The sequence below is a fragment of the Lycorma delicatula genome, chromosome 1, assembly GCF_047948215.1.
Source record: "Lycorma delicatula isolate Av1 chromosome 1, ASM4794821v1, whole genome shotgun sequence".
NCBI classification, from domain to species: domain Eukaryota; kingdom Metazoa; phylum Arthropoda; class Insecta; order Hemiptera; family Fulgoridae; genus Lycorma; species Lycorma delicatula.
In genome coordinates, this window is record NC_134455.1 from 397,443,068 (window position 1) to 397,464,099 (window position 21,032).

General features: G+C 35.3%; 1 protein-coding gene across 6 annotated transcripts in view; it reads right to left on the reverse strand.

Moving 5' to 3' along the window:
- The window catches only part of LOC142317391 (uncharacterized), a 207,688-nt gene that overhangs the window by 55,493 nt on the left and 131,163 nt on the right, over window positions 1-21,032 (reverse strand). For all 6 annotated transcript variants that reach the window (XM_075353921.1, XM_075353922.1, XM_075353920.1 and 3 more), the window contains 2 exons: window positions 4,799-5,280; window positions 681-819 (listed from right to left, as the gene is read on the reverse strand). In XM_075353921.1, the coding sequence (XP_075210036.1) occupies window positions 681-819; window positions 4,799-5,280 (621 nt within the window). The remainder of the gene's footprint in view (window positions 1-680; window positions 820-4,798; window positions 5,281-21,032) is intronic.

Consider the following 21,032-nt stretch of genomic DNA (forward strand, 5'->3'; position numbering starts at 1 on the left):
TATTTCGTTTCAGACGAGTCACAGTTTCATTTATCTGGCCATGTTAATTCGCAGAACACCAGGTATTGGATGGCAAGAAATCCATCACGATGAGAAAATTTGGCATTTGGTGTGTCGTTTCCCGTAATTGTATAGTGGGACCAATATTTTTTGACTGGACAGTACACAAGTTTACCTCACAATTTTCAAAGATTTCTATACGGAATTAACCGATAATGAAAAAGAATACATCTTCCTACAAGATGGAGCAATGTGTCGCATATCAAACGTTTCACTGAATCGCGTTCATGAAGCTTTCACAAATGAACGAGCTGTCAGTAGAAGAGCTTCCATGTTTCCCACTGTTGTCTACTGCGATTTTTTCCTTTGAGGTACACAAATATTGATGAAATAAAGGTGAACGTTCAACGAGAAATCAACGCAATTGACAACAACATTTTTCGTTAGACTACTCTCGATATAATCAGTGGAGCAGAAAAGTGCATCGATGCCCAGAGTAAATAAATCCATTATTTAAATTATGTTTTTCTTATTTAATTTATCCGTATCGCTCATAAAATTTCATTCCAACATAACCTACCTGTGGATTTAGTTTTATGTTGTGCACTCTACAATCATTTCTTTTATTATGATAAAAATATTTAAATAAATATACAAAAATATATATGTATAGTTCTTACCTGTAACTAAATATATTACATAGAAATTTTTTCTCGTTGGCACACTCAAGCTCACAATGATAAAGCGATGGCGCCGTTAATGACAGAACAACTACATTACGATCCAATCTGAAGCCAACCTTTCTCCTTACGAAACACTCTGTGTACATTGTTTACATGTAAATTCAAGAAATGTTAAGGGTATTTAAAATTTTTTTTCTTTGTATTATTTATTTACAAATAAAGTTTACTTATAAATGAAATCTGATCAGTTTATAATGAAAATGTTGTTTGTTGTTTTTTTTTAATGTTTTCATTTTGTTTAGGTACTGTCGATTTTATTTATTTGTTTATACTGTTATGATATGTTTATTAATGATAATGTATTTCTTTTACATTAAATAATTTATGTATTTTTATCTAAATCAATAATTTTTTTACTTCTTTTCATAACACCTTTAATTTTTTGCCCATTACATTATAAAAAGAAAATTTTTTTTTTTTTAGTTTATTTTGATATTAATAAATATTTTATATAATTTTTTTTTGTGGAGGGGTGTCACAAACTTTTTTAGTTAAAAATTCCTCTTACTTTTGCCCTTTAAGCCTGCTAAAGATGGGTAACTTAGTTTATTAAGGATTAAATTAATGGTTCCTAAAATTAATGTAATTAATTACTACTATTATTTTACAGAATAGACTAATTTTTAAATTCGGATTCTTTTATTCAGTCGGTAGTGGTCAGTTAAGGTATAATATAGATATATTAATATAATGTAACATATTTTCCAGTGTAATATTTTTAGCATTTACTTTATATATTTTTTTTAATTTTAGCAACCAAGAATAAAAGCTAATAAACACAAAAACATACATTTCACGTATTTTTATTGTTTTTTGTGTCGTTAATACTGATCAGATATCTACTTTTCTATAGTACTTTTCATACATATGCTATATACATTTTTTAGCGACAAACATCTAAATTTAAATTACTATAAAGTATTTTTCTAGTAAAATGCTATAAAATTTTATAGTATTTTACAAGTAAAATTTATACAAATAAAAACTAAACATTCTACTATAATACAATTCAAATATTTTAAAGAAAAGTAATGAACAAAATGTTCTTTACTTTTCTTTAAATAAAAAAATACGATGCAAAATAATAATTAAAAAAAAAAGAAGAAGGAACATAAAAGTTTGTTCTTCTTTTTTTTTTGTAATAATATGTGCTAACTAAGAATGCACCTTTAAAGGATCAGCAATAGCAATTACTGTAATATTGTGCAATAAAATATATATATATATACTGTAGACTTTCTTTGAGAAATTAATGCGATTAGGTCATCTATTTATTAAGAAAATGGAAAAAAACAATTTATCCTAAATGGAATTATAACAGAACAAAATAATTTTTTTACAGAATGAGTTAATCTCATTCATACATAAGGTGTATGTGGCGGCCTCTGTGGTGCAAGTGGCAGTGTCTTGGTCTTTCATCTGGAAGTCCCGAGTTCGAATCCCGGTCAGCATAGTATTTTCACATGCTACAAAAATTTGTCATTCATCTCATCCTCAGAAGTTATACTTAACTGTGTTACTGAAGATGTGTATATTCTTTATTTGTTAAAAAATCAGAAAAATTTGCAGAGATCAATTATTATTATTATTATTATTATTATTATTATTATTATTATTATTATTCGGTGAACATATTGATTCTATTGTATTTAAATCTAACATAATCTGGTGTTTATCAAACAGGTTATAAAAGATTGTTTGTGAATTTAAATGTTCACATGCAATTGTAACAATAAGAAAACTTATGATGGTATTGTAGGTGTTGAGTATAAAATCAGCTAAATTTGTTTAATACCAAAAAAAACTTGATTGCTATTATATCTTCCTACTATGGAATCAATATATAGTAGGGAATAAATTAATCTGAACAAAGGGAATTCTGTTGTAAAAATTTTGTTCTGTTGTAGGGAATTTTCATTCTGCGGCAGACTGCTTGTTAGGTGTTTCAGGTTATGTTGTGTTAGTTCATTTACAAACAGAATTAGAAGTTTTTGTGATTTTATAATTCATTGTCGATTAGTTTGCGGTGATCTTTTGAGTTTCTGTTATAAATTTCTATTCGTTTCTAATTAATACAATGGATATAACCCCACGAAAACGGTAAAAAATTGTTTCTCTGTCCCAACTCATACAAATGACTCAAAGAGGGATTGCCGGTGAGTGTAGTGTGGGGTTAGGCACTGTAAATAAAATTGTGAAAAGGTTTAGGGAATTGTGTTACGTCTCTCCAAACAGAAAAGAAAAATGTGAACGGAAAAAGAAATCCCACACTTACACGAGATCGATTACTAATAAGAAAAAGCAAAATTAATCCACGACTATCAGCTGTTGACCTTAATAGGGACTTGAGAGCCAGCAGGACTAATATTTCTGATTTGACATTTCTAAAAGATTATTGGCAGCGGAAAGGATCACTTGAAAACGTAAAAAGAAGCAGTTATTGATACAACTTACGAAGAGAAAAAGACTTCAACGGGCAAAGGAACATAAAGAATGGACTATTGAGATGCGGAAAAAAAAGTTATTTTTTTGGACGATACTCATTTGTTTGTCCAAGGAGAGAAAGTAACCTATATTTGTAAGTCAGCAGATCAGAGGACTATTACGTCAGTACACCTGCAACAAGCTCCCAAACGCCCAGCCAAAAAGATGTTTTGGGGAATGTTTTACAGATGAACGGTCAGGAGCGCTGATGCCTGTGGATGGGATAATGAAATCGGACCGATACATTAACGTATGTTAAGGAAAAATAGTCCTGCTTATGTAGAAGAACCCAGAACTCATTTTTCAACAACAAGATTTTGCAACATATCACACGTCAAAGAAAGCAAAAGATTTTTTTCTAAAACCAAAAATTTTAGTGCTCTCGTGGCCAGGAGGGAACTCTCCCGACCTGAATCCCATTGAAAATTTATGGGCCGTACTAAAAAGAAGACTTGGGAAAATGAATTGTAGCACAAAACCGGTCTTATTAGTTCAGCGATACAGGTTTGCCAAAGAGGATTAATCAATGCCAAAGAGGATTAATGAGATAATCAAAAACTGAGGAGGACATATAAACTACTAAATTTGAGTTTAAAAATAACATTTTCTGTTAAAAATACTGTGTTCGGATTAATTTGTTCGCCAGTATATATATATATATAATTAATGATTTTACTTGTTTTTTTGTGACTTTAGCATGGTCATAATGATCTAGTTAAGTTTGAAGAAGCCGTTATGTGCCAGAACAGTTATTAAGAAATTTCAATAATTTTGTATAGTTTCAAAGAGTTTACTTATACTGTAATATATATATATATATATATTGTAATAGATATACTTTAAGTGATTTTAAGTAGAAAATTTTTTTTTGTTAAATGAAGGATTTTATATAATTTGATTGCTTTTACAGGGATATTTTCTGTTAATTTGCATTTAGTTTTGATTCACTCAAATCAACTGGGCAAAAGAAAAAAAAAATATGTTTAAAAATCTTTTAATATCTTTTGTAAGATATTTATGTCTATGTTTTAGTTATAATTTTTTGTGTATACTTAAAACATACAAACAAAGCACTAGGCATATTAAGGTTTATTATGAACTGTTCTCCCTGCAATTTTATTTATGTTTTCCAAATATGTTTGCTGTTTGTCCTATCTTTTGTGGGTGGTGTTTGCTTTAGATGTATGTGTGTGTGCGCATGTATGTGCACGTGTCACATACATATAAATACACACAATGCTGTGTTATAATCTTCATAAAAGCTTGATCTTTTTTTAGGGGATATGTTTTATTTGGGGGAAATGTTACCACTACAAAACTTATTTCTGGTAATTATAATTTTTCTCTGATAAAAAAAAAATGTTATTATGGAATAAATAATAAAAAAAAAATTACCGAAATGTTTTACACAAAAGTGAGTTTTGAGGTTAATTTTCCAGCGTAATTTGTCTAACTGGTGAAATTCGTTTCATTTATTCATTAAAATTATCATTAAATTCTCAAAAGAAAGCCTAATAATACTTTGGTACTGCTACTAACAAAGCAGCAGTTGCCAATCGCTATCTACAAACCGTTGCTGTTTGGTGGTGGTGAATGAATTGGAGGAGGTGGCACTGGCTGCAAGCTGTTTGGGAAACCTTCACCGGTAGCAAATGTGTCTTTGAAGCCATAATACGGGTTCCCTCCACCAAAATTATAATCGGGCTTTGCTCCATAATCCCCAGAAGAAAATCCCCAGTGATGGGGGCGATGGTGAACCGGTGGAGTTGGTGCCGGAGCCGGAGCCGGAGCTGGAGCTGGAGCTGGAGGATGGTGGTGGTGATATGGAGGTAACAGGGGAGGTTTATCTTGATGATGCCATGCCGGTCCGGGTCCAGATTGTCCGTATTGTGTCCAAGGCCGGAAATCAGAAAGAGGTCGAAAACAACTCTTCGGTGCATTCTTATCTCGTTCAAAGAAATCCCATTCTCGATCGGAGTTGAAGTCTTTTAAAATCATCAGTTTATCTGATGGTACCGATGTTAGTTGACATATGCTGCCTCTTGGATCGAACCTAATCAACAGAAATTCAACAGTTTATATATCTTTAAATAAATACTTATTTAAGATTGGATGTTAGTCCAAAAAATCTGATGTGTTCACCACGTAAATCCTTGTACGCTACTTAAATTACATAATATTTTATTTCATTAATAACTTCTGATATTTCTTTTTATTATTACTTAGAATTATTATTTATCGTAAAAGTTTTTTTAAAATCAGAGGTTAGTAATTATTAATAAATCAATATATTTAAATTTAAAAAAAAGTTAAAAAAAGGGAGATGAAGTCTAATTTGAAGCGATGTGCCCCTTTTCCTTGTAAGATCAAAATATTTCATTTGGCTATAACTCTGAAAATAAGTACCGCTTGTGATATATCGTTAAAAAGCTCTCAATGAGGTCTTATTACTGTAGTTAAAAAAAAGCCCAAAATCCAAATTGTTTTGGATTTTGTTTCGCCGCTGCTAATATTCCAAAACTCTACTTATACCCTCATATTTTCTGTCAGTCGCATTGTTATGAATTCAAGTATGTCTGCTGTATCAATGCATATAAAACAATGCAGTGACTGAATTCTTAACAACGGCAAAAGCAATAAAAAATATTAAGTCTATAAAATTCTTAATAAATTTTAGTACACTTCAAATGTAGAAGAATATTTAAATTTTGTTTTTTTAAAATATATTTTTATTATTCATAAATCCTTTTAATAATATTTATGAAATAAACCATTATTAAAAATTATTACAATTAATAATATACTGTTATCCATTGTTTTTTGTGGTTCAGTTAACGGTTATGTTTTGGGAATTTTAGATCCAAGAGTAGAACCTACCAGGTTGGTCTAGAGGAAAATGCGTCTTTCTAAATCAGCTAATTTGGAAGCCGAAAGTTCCAGAGTTCAAGTCCTAGTAAAGTCAGTTTTATACGGATTAGAATACTAGATCATGGATACCGGTGTTCTTTGGTGGTTCGGTTTGAATTAACCACACATCTCAGGAATGGTCAAACTGAGATTGTACAATACTACATTTCATTTATACTCGTACATATCATCGTCATTCATTCTCTGAAATAATACCTGAACAGTAATTTTCGGAGGCTAAACAGGAAAAAGAAAAGAAAAGATCTAAGAGTAGAACCTATCGGGTTGGTCTAGTGGTGAACGTGTCTTCCTAAATCAGCTGATTTGGAAGTCGAAAGTTCCAGCGTTCAAGTCCTAGTTTTTTTTTTTGTCTTCAGTCATTTGACTGGTTAGATGCAGCTCTCCAAGATTCCCTATCTAGTGCTAGTCGTTTCATTTCAGTATACCCTCTACATCTTACATCCCTAACAATTTGTTTTACATATTCCAAACGTGGCCTGCCTACACAATGTTTTCCTTCTACCTGTCCTTCCAATATTAAAGCGACTATTCCAGGATGCCTTAGTATGTGGCCTATAAGTCTGTCTCTTCTTTTAACTATATTTTTCCAAAAGCTTCTTTCTTCATCTATTTGTCCCAATACCTCTTCATTTATCACTTTATCCACCCATCTGATTTTTAACATTCTCCTATAGCACCGCATTTCAAAAGCTTCTAATCATTTCTTCTCAGATACTCCGATCGTCCAAGTTTCATTCCATATAAAGCGACACTCCAAACATACACTTTCAAAAATTTTTCCTGACATTTAAATTAATTTTTGATGTAAACAAGTTATATTTCTTACTGAAGGCTCGTTTAGCTTGTGCTATTCGGCATTTTATATCGCTCCTGCTTCGTCCATCTTTAGTAATTCTACTTCCCAAATAACAAAATTCTTCTACCTCCATAATCTTTTCTCCTCCTATTTTCACATTCAGCGGTCCATCTTTGTTATTTCTACTACATTTCATTACTTTTGTTTTGTTCTTGTTTATTTTCACGCGATAGTTCTTGTGTAGGACTTAATCTGTGCCGTTCATTGTTTCTTCTAAATCCTTTTTACTCTCGGCTAGAATTACTATATCATCGGCAAATCGTAGCACCTTTATTTTTTCACCTTGTACTGTTACTCCGAATCTAAATTGTTCTTTAACATCATTAACTGCTAGTTGCATGTAAAGATTAAAAAGTAACGAAGATAGGGAACATCCTTGTTGGACTCCCTTTCTTATTACGGCTTCTTTCTTATGTTCTTCAATTGTTACTGTTGCTGTTTGGTTGCTGTACATGTTAGCAATTGTTCTTCTATCTCTGTATTTGAACCCTAATTTTTTTAAAATGCTGAATATTTTATGTCCTAGTAAAGGCAGTTATTTTTGTACGGATTTGAATGCTAAACTGTGGATACTGATGTTCTCTGGCGGTTGTGTTTCAATTAACCACATATCTCAGGAATGGTCTAACTCAGACTGTACAAGACTACACTTCACTTATACACTCATACATATCATTCTCTGAAGTAATACCTGACTGTGATTCCCAGACTAAAAGGGGGGGGAAAAACTAGCTAAGCGAATAGCCTTTCAGTGGCGCCATCTAGCAACTAACTACAGCGACTAACTAATTAAGTATTGCCTTGTCGGTTGCGGGCATATTCTTGGAAAGTACCAAATACAAATTATAACTTTTAATTAAGACAATTTTTTAAGACGATATAATTGTTAGTTTATATTTTAATCGATATTAATAAAATCATGTTATAACTGAAATAATACTTATAAATAATATTGTTTTTAAGAAATAGAATTTATTTAAAAAATATTATAATTTTATTAAAAAATAATCGTAATTCCGGCCAGGCATGTAATTTTTCATACGATCAAAATATTTACGTTATATATTTTGTTGCAAAAAACTTCAAACGTCGGTAAGTTAAGTGAGAAAAAAATATTTCGTACAAGGAAGTATTGTAATCACGAAAAATTTCGGTTTTCTGATTTCAATGGAAATATCCATTTTGACTAGTATCGGCGTGACGTCTATACATACGTACGTACACACGTCACGTGGTTGACGTTGAAATTTTGGATTTAGGACTGTTGTAACATCTAGTTTTTACAACAGTCCCCTTTTGATTGCAGTCGACTGGACCAAAAAAGCCCAAAAAATGGGTTTTGGAATTTTTCTTAACTGCAGTAATAACCCCTCATTGAGAGCTTTTCAACGATATCTCATATGTGCTACTCATTTTCATTCGTTCCACAGTTATAGCCAAATAAAATTTTAATTAATGAAATATTTGGATCTTACAAGGGGAAGGCACATCGGTTCCAATCAGATTCCATTTATTTTTTTTTTAAATTTAAATATATTGATTTATTAATAATTATCCTTGATTATAAAAAAATTACAATAAATAATAAAAAAAAAAAATTGAAAAAAAGTAATAAAAAATATTTGTAATTTAATAGGCGTACAAGGAAGTTATGTGGTGTTGCGTGGTGTATTTCAAATACGTCATGAGTTTTTTAAAGATTAATGACTTAATTTGGAATATTTACAGTACAATTGCGTAAAATATAGAAAATTTTAAGTAAATAAAATGCTGTCCAAATCGACATCATCGGTCAAATTATGTTTGTACTTTAAAAATATTAAAATTATAATTTAGAAAAGATAAGAAATTCTTATTTAAAATTTTTCGGTGGCGGTTGACCCTTTGACAAAATTACGTTTTTATCACCTTTTTTCCCTACCTCCAGGAACCAGACCCCCAATTAAGCATGGATACGGTTCCGGGAAGTGCCTTTGCCTCTAGTCGCCAGACGAGGGAAATGCCAGGCCCGGCCTCCATCACCCGGCGACTGGGACTCTGTCCTCTGTGCCTCGCCTTTAACGGGGATACCCCCAGAGGTACGGCCCCGCCGGGATTCAGTCTTTTAGCTCAGGGGCTCGAGAGTCTCCGCACTTTATCACTATCGTCCATCCGTGCATGGACGGGCGAACGGCAGCTCCGTACAGAGTTGTCCCTCACCCTCTCGCTTGCCGATATTTCATTTGCAATATTCCCGTCACAGTGTCAAAGTCCTCCGAACTGCGTAACATCGTTCCAAGGATGGTCCCCACCTCGAGATGTTCAGTTACGGCAGAACAGCGCGGCGTTCCTCGTCGCACCTCGGACACTGGAATATCACGTGTTCGACGTGTCTAACTCCCGACAGTACAGGCAGAAGGGGTCTTTCAGCTCTTCTTCGTCCACACAGGTATGAATGAAAGACCCCGTGGCCGGTCGGGAGTTGTCTCAAGCCAGAATCCCAGTTCGCCAAACTTCCTCTCGGCCCACAGCTTAATGTGCGCGATCAAACGATGCGTCCACTTCCTCCCTTTCGTGGATGCACTCCATCCGGCTTGCCAATCCCTGTAGACAGTTGCGTTAGCATCGTTCTTAGACACACCCTGATAAACCTGCGCACGAGCCGCCAACAGCTGCTGAATTCTTATCGTATTTACTGTACTAAAACTTTACTGTATTAAAATGTAGTCGCTATAAAAAAACTAAAATATTTTTGTAAAATAACTTTGGTCTCATTTGACCCAACTCGGCTACCTCAGATTTCTAATTATAGCCGCGACAACAAATAAATAAGGTATTAGAAATTATAACAAAATTAAAAATATAATCGTTTGCCAAATTTCACGTTTTTTGGTCAACTGGTTTTTGAGATACGAAGCAGAAACTGTTTAAAAATAATGAATGTTGAAATATTCCGTTACCCCAAAGTTTTAAGTCAACATGCCTTAAAACTTTGAAATTTTAAATAACTTAATAACTCCTTTGCTCGTATTCAAGTTCAATTTTATACGACTGCTACACAAACAATAAAAAAGAAGAGATGGTGAAAACTATACACTTCATCTTTGGATACGATCAAAATAACAATGTACATAAATATACACATCTTCAGGAAATTTCGGTAACCTTTCTTATGTGTTTTTTGAATTCAAGGGATCTTGAAATTCGATAAGTGCAAAAACCTTGAAGCAAAAATTTTACTTTATCGGTATACTTTCCTTTTATAGCTATTTTTGCAGGAGCAATAGATCTATAGCCGGGAATGTAAAAGCTTAAAACCATTAGTGGCTCGCGTATAGGTACTGTAGAACTGCAGCACTCTTTATTTCCACTTTATATTCTTTAATTCTTTCTTTATACTTGTACAGGATAAGACATTTATACAATGTCAGGAAAAGATTTTTGAAAGTGTATGTTTGGAGTGTCGCTTTATATGGAAGTGAAACTTGGACAATCGGAGTATCTGAGAATTAGAAGATCTAATCTGAGATTAGAAGCTTTTGAAATGTGGTGCTATAGGAGAATGTTAAAAATCAGGGGATAAAGTGGGTGGATAAAGTGACAAATGAAGAGGTATTGCGGCAAATAGATGAAGAAAGAAGCATTTGGAAAAATATAGTTAAAAGAGGAGACAGACTTATAGGCCACATACTAAGGCATCCTGGAATAGTCGCTTTAATATTGGAGGGACAGGTAGAAGGAAAAAATTATGTAGGCAGGCCACGTTTGGAATATGTAAAACAAATTGTTGGGGATGTAGGATGTAGAGGGTATACTGAAATGAAACGACTAGCACTAGATAGGGAATCTTGGAGAGCTGCATCAAACCAGTCAAATGACTGAAGACAAAAAAAAAAATACTTGTACACCATATAATCCTTTAATGTCAGTAGGTAACCCCAAGTATATGAAAAATGATACTAAAATCTTTGTGTAGAACTGTGCGCTTCACAGTTCCAGCGGCGTGGTGTTTGTTTGTTATGCGCATACGTAGATAGGAAGTTGCACACGAGGGAGAGACAGCACTGTTGCTCCCGCTGTGCCGACCGTAGCGTACTGGTGGAAGGTAGTTTTTTTTCCGCGTGTGTGCACGGAATGTTCCTTCGTTCGTTCCCTTTTCTAGTTTTGTCGGTGGAAGGAATATGAAAGCGGTTTAGTTATTTTTCACTGGAGATCAGAAGATGGCGGAAAGCAAGGGCTCTTTGATCGCCAAATCTGTCCAAAAACACGCTGGAAGGGCGAAAGAGAAGGTAATTAGTAAAAACTATTACGTATTTGTTTCTGTTTAGATAGAAATTTAAATTATGCAACGTTGGACTGTAGTGTTTTTCATCGGACATTTTATTAAGTTATTATGTAATAATACTAAAAAATATTATGCGTACTGACATTTTATTAATTATTCGGTTAAACCGAATACGGGTTTTAAGCACAATGCCCTTAAAAACCGTGTACCGTATTTTTTAATGCAATAAATTTTAGAATTAGATTATTATCCTGCTTCCAGCTATTCTATTTGATTCGTTTTCTTTTCGATTCTTTTATTTTACAGAGAAATTTAACACCATGGCCTTGAAAAGGTCCAGAAAAAAATTTCTGGAGCAGCACCCCCCACTAATTTTAGTTACGAGCCGTCAGTGCTTAAAACAATGCATAGAAATCCAATGAACATATATAACTTTGGCCTTAGGGTCTTCTAATGTTTCTACAATGAAACTGACGACATTACGCAACAAATGTTAAAGGTTAGATCAATATATAAGTATGTCAATGACGGGGGTTGACTACAAAATTGTGGATATCCTGTCTTATCTCGAACAATGCATAATCATTTTGCAACATTTACTTATAACATCATTTATAGTTAAATAACAATATTTTAAAAATAATTTATATTTTTATTAAATTTTATTATTATTAAATACGAAAGACAGTTTTCATTTGGAAGAAGCGTTCATTTATGTATGGATGTTATTTACATTTAAAAAATCTATAGCAAAAAGAAATTGTTTAATAAACGTAGCTCGATAACGTAGTATCTCATTATTGTATATAAATGTAAGAGCGAACGGAAACTGATTCGCAGGCAACAAGTAGCGTTAACTAAAGTAAAAATCGGTCACACACGACTAACAAATTCATATTTGTTAACCGGCAAACAAAGACGAGTGTGGAGTATATGTAATAAACAGCCTACATCCAAGCATCTACTGGAAGAGTTTATAAAGAATGAAAACCTCAGAAAGAAAAAAGAGATTTGTAAGCGATTAAATAAAATATTTTATTTTCAAACTTTCCTATCGGTGGCGGCTCGTGTATTGGCACTGTGGAACTGCAGCACCCCCTGTTTCCAGTTGATATTGTCGATAACATTTAATATAATGATTCCTTTTTTCTTTAACTTTTCTTTATACTTGTACAATATATAATCCTTAACCTTAATATCTGTAACCATTCCCCAGTTTATGGAAAAAATACTAGTTTCTTTTTTATGTTTAGTCTCGAATCACCGTAAGGGATTATTTCAGAGGATGATATGTATGAATGTAAATTAACTGTATAGTCTTGTCAGTCTCAGTTCGACCATTCCTGAGATGTGTGTTTAATTGAAACCCAGCCATCAAAGAACACCGGTATTCACGATCTAGTATTCAAATACGTATTTGATTTGCATGACATTTCTCCCGCCACCACCCCATTCGGTCGTCTTAAAGATAACACCGAGTGTCTGTGCCACAAACGGCTACTGAGCCTCGAATCAGTTTAGCGACCGGTGTTCTAACTAGCTCCTAATTGCGTGAGCGAACTAAGCATGATGCCACACACCACTTGGCCTTTCCCAATACGGTGGTAGCTTCGTAGGAGGTTGTCTTAAAATACCAGTGCATACGATTAAAGCTCTGCGCTGGGCACTCCTTAAATTTTGAATAAGTGCTCGATTTCTTTCCAATATATGTGTCAAAACGGACGCGGCGTAAGAGGTCATACTTTCGAAGACGCCTCGGTACACCATATACAAATGACGGGCCGACAGTACGTAATCCTTTCGAGCAATCCTCCTAACCTTATGTATCACAGAGACGGCGTCCGCCGCTACTTGCCTAATGTGGTTACTAAACAGCAACTTCTCTTCAAACAAAACACCTAGGTACTTATGAACTCGAACTCGACTGATTACACAGCCTTTGTACTTAATACGGGGGTTACGACCGTATGATAATTTGTCTGCATCCTTGAGAAAAATAAACTTCGTCTTGTGCACAGAAATCTTTAAATTTTGAACGTCTATCCAGCCCTCTGCGGTTGACAAAGCCGTCTGGGATCGGCTTTTTAATTGCGGTCGTGAATTACTACGTACTAACAGGGTCAGTCCCAAAATTCCGTTGAATACCAGGTTCCACAGCAAGGGACCGAGAACGGAGCCGTGCGGGTTTTCCCTGGTGACGGACTTTTTCACAACTAGGTGCGCATCCTTGAACAGACCCGTGCGATCAGCCTAGTTATCACGTACCAAGGCCTGCAGGGTTACGGGAACATTGCGGTGTTCCAACTCATAGAGGACAGACCTCCAACACAAGGAAGGAAATGCTGCATCTGTGTCGATAAAAATCGCCTAAACATATTTACAGTCGGCACTTTCCACTTCGGTAAGAGCATTTAAGACGCAGTCCTCTGTGCCAACCCCTTTCATGAAGCCAAATACGTATAAATGTAACTGCCTTTACTAGGATTTGAACGAAAAATCTTTTACGGAACTGTGCGCTTCATAGTTCCAGTGTCGTGGTTTTGTACGCATGCGCACATACGAAACTGTACGTCAGGGAGAGAGAGAGAGCATTGTCTCTCCCGCAGTGTCGACCCTGGCTTGCTGGTGGAAGGTGCGATTGGATGGATCTCCCCTAATCGGTATATAGATTTTCTCCGGGAGAGTTTGGCTCCATTACGTTGTCCCCGATACGAGGTTGAACGTTCACGAGCCGGTAGTGAACTTGAGAGAATACATTCCTTTCTGGATCTCCGTAGTAACTAGATGATCCGCGAAGAGCGGTCTATAGTGACTGGTTTTCTTCGCGCCCTTGCGGTGCGTTGGTCTGCAGAGGGAGTTTAATCGAGGTACTCGATCGTGGTAGGCTAGGGTTTCGGGTGGCTAGGGTTTCGGCTTAGGCACTGGATTGGTTGGAGGTAGGCGTATTAATTTGGGGGTTCCACTGGTGGGGGTGGCCGTGCCGCCAGGGTATATTAACCCGTACGACCGGGGGCGTGGCTTCCCTCCGCCGGTGGCGGTCCTGATCGTGACTTTGTAATGCCACGCGGGACACCATGATGGGACCGGGTGGTGGTGCGGGGTTTGTCCCCGGTAACTGCGCGGACCAGAATGAGGTTGCGTTCCCCTTGTTACGTGACCTAAATTGATCAACTTAATTGGGTGTAGGTGTGAATCTCTATGTTGCGTAAAACATAAATTTGATCGGTATGAGTGTAGCAACCCATCGGGTTGGTCTAGCGGTTAACGCGTCTTCCCAAATCAGCTGATTTGGAAAGTCGAGAGTTACAGCGTTCAAGTCCTAGTAAAGCCAGTTATTTTTACGTATTTGAATACTAGATCGTGGATACCGGTGTTCTTTGGTGGTTGGGTTTCAATTAACCACACATCTCAGGAACGGTCGAACTGAGAATGTACAAGACTACACTTCATTTACACTCATACATATCACCTTCATTCATCCTCTGAAGAATTATCTAAACGGTAGTTACCGGAGGCTAAACAGGAAAAAAGAGAGTGGTATGAGTGTGGCACTGATTTAACATTAAACTCGTTCGTTATCGTATTATTTGTGATTAGCTTTGGGGCTCCCTCTAGTGGGAGTGGCCGAGTCGCCGGGGTATGGTAAGCCGTGTGATCGGGGGCGTGACTTCCCTTCGACGGTGGCGGTCCTTATCGTGACTTGGTAATGCCACGTGAGACACCATGATGTGACCGGGTGGCGGTACGGGGTTTGTTTCCGGCTCCTGCGCGGAACGGAGTGAGGTTGCGTTTCTCTTGTTAGGTGACTTAAATTGGTCGACTTAATTGATTGTAGGTCTGAATTTCCATGTTGCGTAAAATTTTGATTGATATGAGTGTAGCACTGTTTTAACTTTAAACTCGTTCGTTTTCTAAGGCATTCAGTCATAAACGGTGCTGTCAAATCTGGACAAGGCGCGGGATTCGCGGTTACGACAGTTTGTTTGAGGGAATCATGTTAGGTTGGATGTGATAATTTCCGTTTGAGGCTTACGTGAAGTCAAAATTTGATTTTTATTTTACTGATGCAAATGTATACCGAGACATTTACATCGGTGGCATCCCGACCGAGGCCTGGCTGATGACTGTGAGATGTAATCAGTTAGAGGGTCTAAAGACGACCTCCGGGTGGTCTTTAGCCACGTTTTTACGGCAGGAGTAAATAACTGTGTTTACTCCTGTGGGGCAGGAGTAAAGTCCCACAGGGCTTGGAATGAAGGGAGTGGTGGGGCGACCGGTAACGTCACAAGGTGGGTCTTTCTCCGTATGGGGTTAGTGCCTTGGAAGGTAGTTTTTTTTACTCCGCGTGTGTACGGAACGTTCCTTGTTCGTTCCCTTTTCTAGTTTAGTCGGTAGAAGGAATATGAAAGCGGTTTAGTTTTTTTTTCAGTAGAGATCATTAAATGGCGGAATACAAGGGGTCTTTGATCGCCAAATCGGTCCAAAAATACTCTGGAAGGCGCAAGAGAAGGTAATTAGTAAAATCTAATTTCGTATTTGTTTCTGTGTACATAGAAATTTAAATTAAGCACCGTTGGACTATAATGTATTTAACTGGATATTTTATTAAGTTATTATCTAATAATAATACTAAAACATAATATCTGTATCGATATTTTATTATTTATTCGGTTAAACCGAATACCATATTCTTGAATATGATTTTAAGTGTAGAATTAGATTATTATCCTGTTTCCAGCTATTCTATTTATTTTTATTTTTAGGTAAGCTTTATCGATGACCTTGAAAAGGTCCAGAAAACCATTTTTTGGAGCTCCCCTTCCCCCCATTAATTTTAGCTAAGAGTTGCCACTGAGCAGGGCAGTTGTACGGGTCATACAGCGAACAACAATATGAATTTCTTGAATCAAATTTTGTACGAAAAAATAATTTCGAAGGGGTTATAGCCCCCCCCCCCTTTGGTCTCCGGATTTATCTTCTGATGTTTTTTTTTTGTGCCGATTCTTTAAGGGTGCTGCTTATAATACTCATCTCGTACCATTCTCAAAGCGGATAGCGAAACTGAACGATTTCACGCTGAAATTCCTTGACAAACGTTTTTCTTTCTTTTCCTGTTTAGCCTCCGGTAACTACAGTTTAGATAATACTTCAGAGGATGATATGTATGAGTGTAAATGAAGTGTAGTCTTGTACATTCTCAGTTAGACCGTTCCTGAGATGTGTGGTTAATTGAAACCCAACCACCAAAGAACATCGGTATCCACGATTTAGTATTCAAATCCGTGTAAAAATAACTAGCTTTACTAGGACTTGAACCCTGGAACTCTCGCCTTCCAAATCAGCTGATTTGGGAAGACGCGTTCACCACTAGACCAACCCGGTGGGATTGATAAACGTTTTTAGATGTGTTTAAGAGCACGCAACGTCGTATTGAATTATTTGTATCGCATAATGGAGGCCGCTTTCATCAATTATTTTAACTTACTCATTATCCCGTAAGGTTGCGCCACTTAATGAATTTTATTTTATAGAAGGGTAATAAATTTGATTTTATTTCTTATTAATATGAACTTCATTGATACGGTACAATAAATTCTACGATGCAGTTGTATTTAAATTAACAATTTACATAAATTACAAAACGTTATCTATATATCAAGAGAAAAATTTAGCTGTATTTTTCGATACCTACTTTTTTTTTGTAATTTATTTCGCGAGAATTATTCAGTATTGTTGTAGTTTTGCAAACAATACAACATAAATTATACCGTCGCTTATAACGGTAAACAAAATCAGGTAAAATAACGGACCGTAGGTAACTCTAATTAACATTACGTTAATTACCGTTAACATACAAATATAAACGAAATATTGTATATATCTAATTTTTTTTTTAATGCAGGATCTATGCAGTTATACTTTATTATCATTGACAACATTTCAATATTGTAATAATCACGCTTATTATTATTTTTTAACTGTCACCATATACAAAACAATAAGATCTTGCGCAGGCTTATTGTCGCAATGAATTACCTATAAATTTATACAAAGCAAAGGATGTGTATTGTAACTAATATTTACAAATAATTTCAACAGGTCGTGAAAACTGAATCGGTGTTTTATTGTCAGTTTAGTTAATTGAAATTCGTTTCTTTAACTCGTATCTAATTGTTTTTTTTTCTTTTTTATATAAAATCATGAAATGTAGTTTTGTTTATTAATAAATTATTATAATTTTTTTTTTTGTCTTCAGTCATTTGACGGGTTTGATGCAGCTCTCCAAGATTCCCTATCTAGTGCTAGTCGTTTCATTTCAGTATACCCTCTACATCCTACATCCCTAACAATTTGTTTTACATATTCCAAACGTGGCCTGCCTACACAATTTTTTCCTTCTACCTGTCCTTCCAATATTAAATCGACTATTCCAGGATGCCTTAATATGTGGCCTCTCTTCTTTTAACTATATTTTTCCAAATGCTTCTTTCTTCATCTATTTGTCGCAATACCTCTTCATTTGTCACTTTATCCACCCGTCTGATTTTTAACGTTCTCCTATAGCACCGCATTTCAAAAGCTTGTAATCTTTTCTTCTCAGATACTCCGATCGTCCAAGTTTCAGTTCCATATAAAGCGACACTCCAAACGTACACTTTCAAAAATCTTTTCTTGACATTTAAATTAATTTTTGATGTAAACAAATTATATTTCTTACTGAAGGCTCGTTTAGCTTGTGCTATTCGGCCATTTTATATCGCTCCTGCTTCGTCCATCTTTAGTAATAAATTATAAAAATTTTTTTTTAAATCTGATGTAGACACCACATGATTTCCTTGTACGCGTATTAAATTACATATACACATTTTTTCCTGCATTTCATTTAAACGTATTTCATTTGAAAGTGAGATACGATCACTTATTTCTTTAATAAAGTGGACAGTTACACAGTTTTTATTAACATCAAATATTTATAAAATTATTAATTCTTGAAATATTATCATAGAGTAAACGTCCTTTGATTACTAGTATTACTAGATCAGTATTATTCGTATCTTCGTGAGATTTCTGTTGTATCGAATAAATAAAAGTTAATAATAATTAAACTATTTCGTTTAGTGAACTCTTATATATCGGTTACAAATGTTAATTGTGATCTTACCGTGTAAAATATTCAGTTTTTATTATCGGATTATTTGGTGAATAATCAAAAATGAATCGTACAAGAAAAAGAAAGATAATGTGAAGAAATATATATAAAAAAACTACAAGAAGAGGAAGAAAATGTTAAGAACAAGGGAAGAATAAAAAGATTAACAGAGGATCATGAATATAAAGAGAGAGAAACTTTGAAAAGTAGAAAATGTGTACACAAATTAAGATCGGAAGAATTATATAAAACCAAAGAACGATTAAATGATCGTCCTTTGACTGTAACATATATATATATATTTTTTTTGTCTTCAGTCATTTGACTGGTTTGATGCAGCTCTCCAAGATTCCCTATCTAGTGCTAGTCGTTTCATTTCAGTATATCCTCTACATCCTACATCCCCAAAAATTTGTTTTACATACTCCAAACGTGGCCTGCCTACACAATTTTTTCCTTCTACCTGTCCTTCCAATATTAAAGCGACTATTCCAGGATGCCTTAGTATGTGGCCTATAAGTCTGTCTCTTCTTTTAACTAATATATATATACACTCAAATATAGTAATAGCGAAGCACTGACGGATCTGCTAGTATAAGTTATAAGAAAAAAATATAACTTAGGTGAAATATTTACATTTTTTAAAATTTTAAAATGAGGTAAATCAATTATTTTAACTACTTAATATATCTATATATTAATGTACATCTAAATATTATCTACTATCTATTTTACTCAAATAATTTACACGTGATGGTTTCAAATAAACGATATTAGATAGATTAATTTTGTAGTTAGTGATGATGAAGATTGCATAACAAGAAAGAAAAACAATACAATAGTTGACTTTACTGGCCTTGCGTGCGCCGTCACACCGGACTTCTTCAAGTTTCCCTGGCAGCTTCCTTTGATATCAATTTTACGTTGCGGTCAGAAATTAATCGTTTATGCATTGTTTGACATAACAACGCATTTCCTTAACGTGTAATTTACTTTTTAATTTTACTTTTATTAGATGTAAATTAAAGTCAAACGAAAGATAATTGTTCATATTATACATGTTAATTATTTGTTTGTTTTTATCAGTTCACATTTATACGAATAATTAAATTAGTTATTTATTTTTCTCTCGAATTTAATTTGAAAATAAAATAATTAAATCATCTTAACTCATAGAATCGGTGGAAAATCTTACACAAGGGCGACAGTTCTAAACAGCTAATAGTTATAATCTGAAAATACAATGGTTTGTAACAAGGTGGAAATGTTTTTTAAAACATGCTTGTACCTAGAGGAGCAAAAATAAAAATCCATGAAAAGTTCGCGAGATTAATTTTTAATGCAGTTATTCGCGAAAAAATTTAACACATTTTTAAAACGCCATTTTACTCATGAAAATAATGAAGAAAATTTATATAATCATAGGTTCGAAAACGGCTTCGTTAGCGAGTGTCAGCCGTTGAAAAATTTCACTCGCATTTTTCCTCCTTCGATCAGACTGTAAAAGTAAATTTAAAACATTATTTTTCGAGAAGAGTGATGTATCTTACTATGGTGGAGGAATTTTCTTAATTTTATTTAATTACTAGCTGCAGGGCATGCCTACAGCACGTCTCTATAGCTAGACCTTCCGGGCGGGTTTCCCCAGCGTTCAGCGTCTTTAAATGGAATTATTAGGTGTCCAAAATTGACTTGACTGAATCTGCTGATAGATATGCTGTCGTGGCATTCTTGATGCATCTATGCACTATGGGGCGTAGTATAGTTTAGGCTGATTGTGGTAGGCGCGGGGTCTTCTTCTCCGCGAGTTAAGCTTTTGCTTAGTTCCTGAAGGCAACGTGGTAGCGTTAGGTGTCGGCTGTCTTCTTCGGAAGGCAGAGCTCAATACTATCTCTCGTGACGAATTACTGATGTAGATGTCCCTCGGAGCATCTGCATCGGTGCCATCTCCCCGTGGCCGGGCTGTACACTGTGGAATGTTACAAGTTTTAGGGCAAGAAGATGTCCTCCGTTAAAGCCATTACTGGCAAGGAACGGGAGGGGAGAGGGGTGTAGCGACCTGACAGCTACGAGGCGGGATCTTTTCCCCTCGAAGGGGAATTGAGATGTCCAAAATTGACTACCTCTTGTTTAAAAATATTTTCTTTTGACTGATCAGTTTTGTCGCATGCACTGGTGTGTTTAAAACAACCTTCTACGACGCTACCACCGTATTGGGAAAGGATCTACAAATCGTTTTAGCGGTGAAAGTTTTGGAAATTGGGAAGAGGTAGGGGTGGCCGAGGTATTAGGGTGCGTCTTTAAGCCGGGCCTGTACCGGAGCGGAACGGTAATCGCAATAAACCGGTTTTAAATTTCGAATATTTGCCCATCTCCCGCCTGCGGAGGAGGCTTTACAGCCTCGCGATGGAAGCGTGGCAGCAAGAATGGCATGCCACGACTAAGGGTAGGTCCTTGTATAGATTTATACAGGATCTGGGGGGATGGTACGCCTCTCCTTTATTTTTAAGGGCGACGGGAGCTCGAGTGCTTTTTAACCACGTGAATTTGAACCGATATTTCTTTCGGTTCCGCCTGGTAGTTGATGATCTGTGCGTCTAAGGGGAG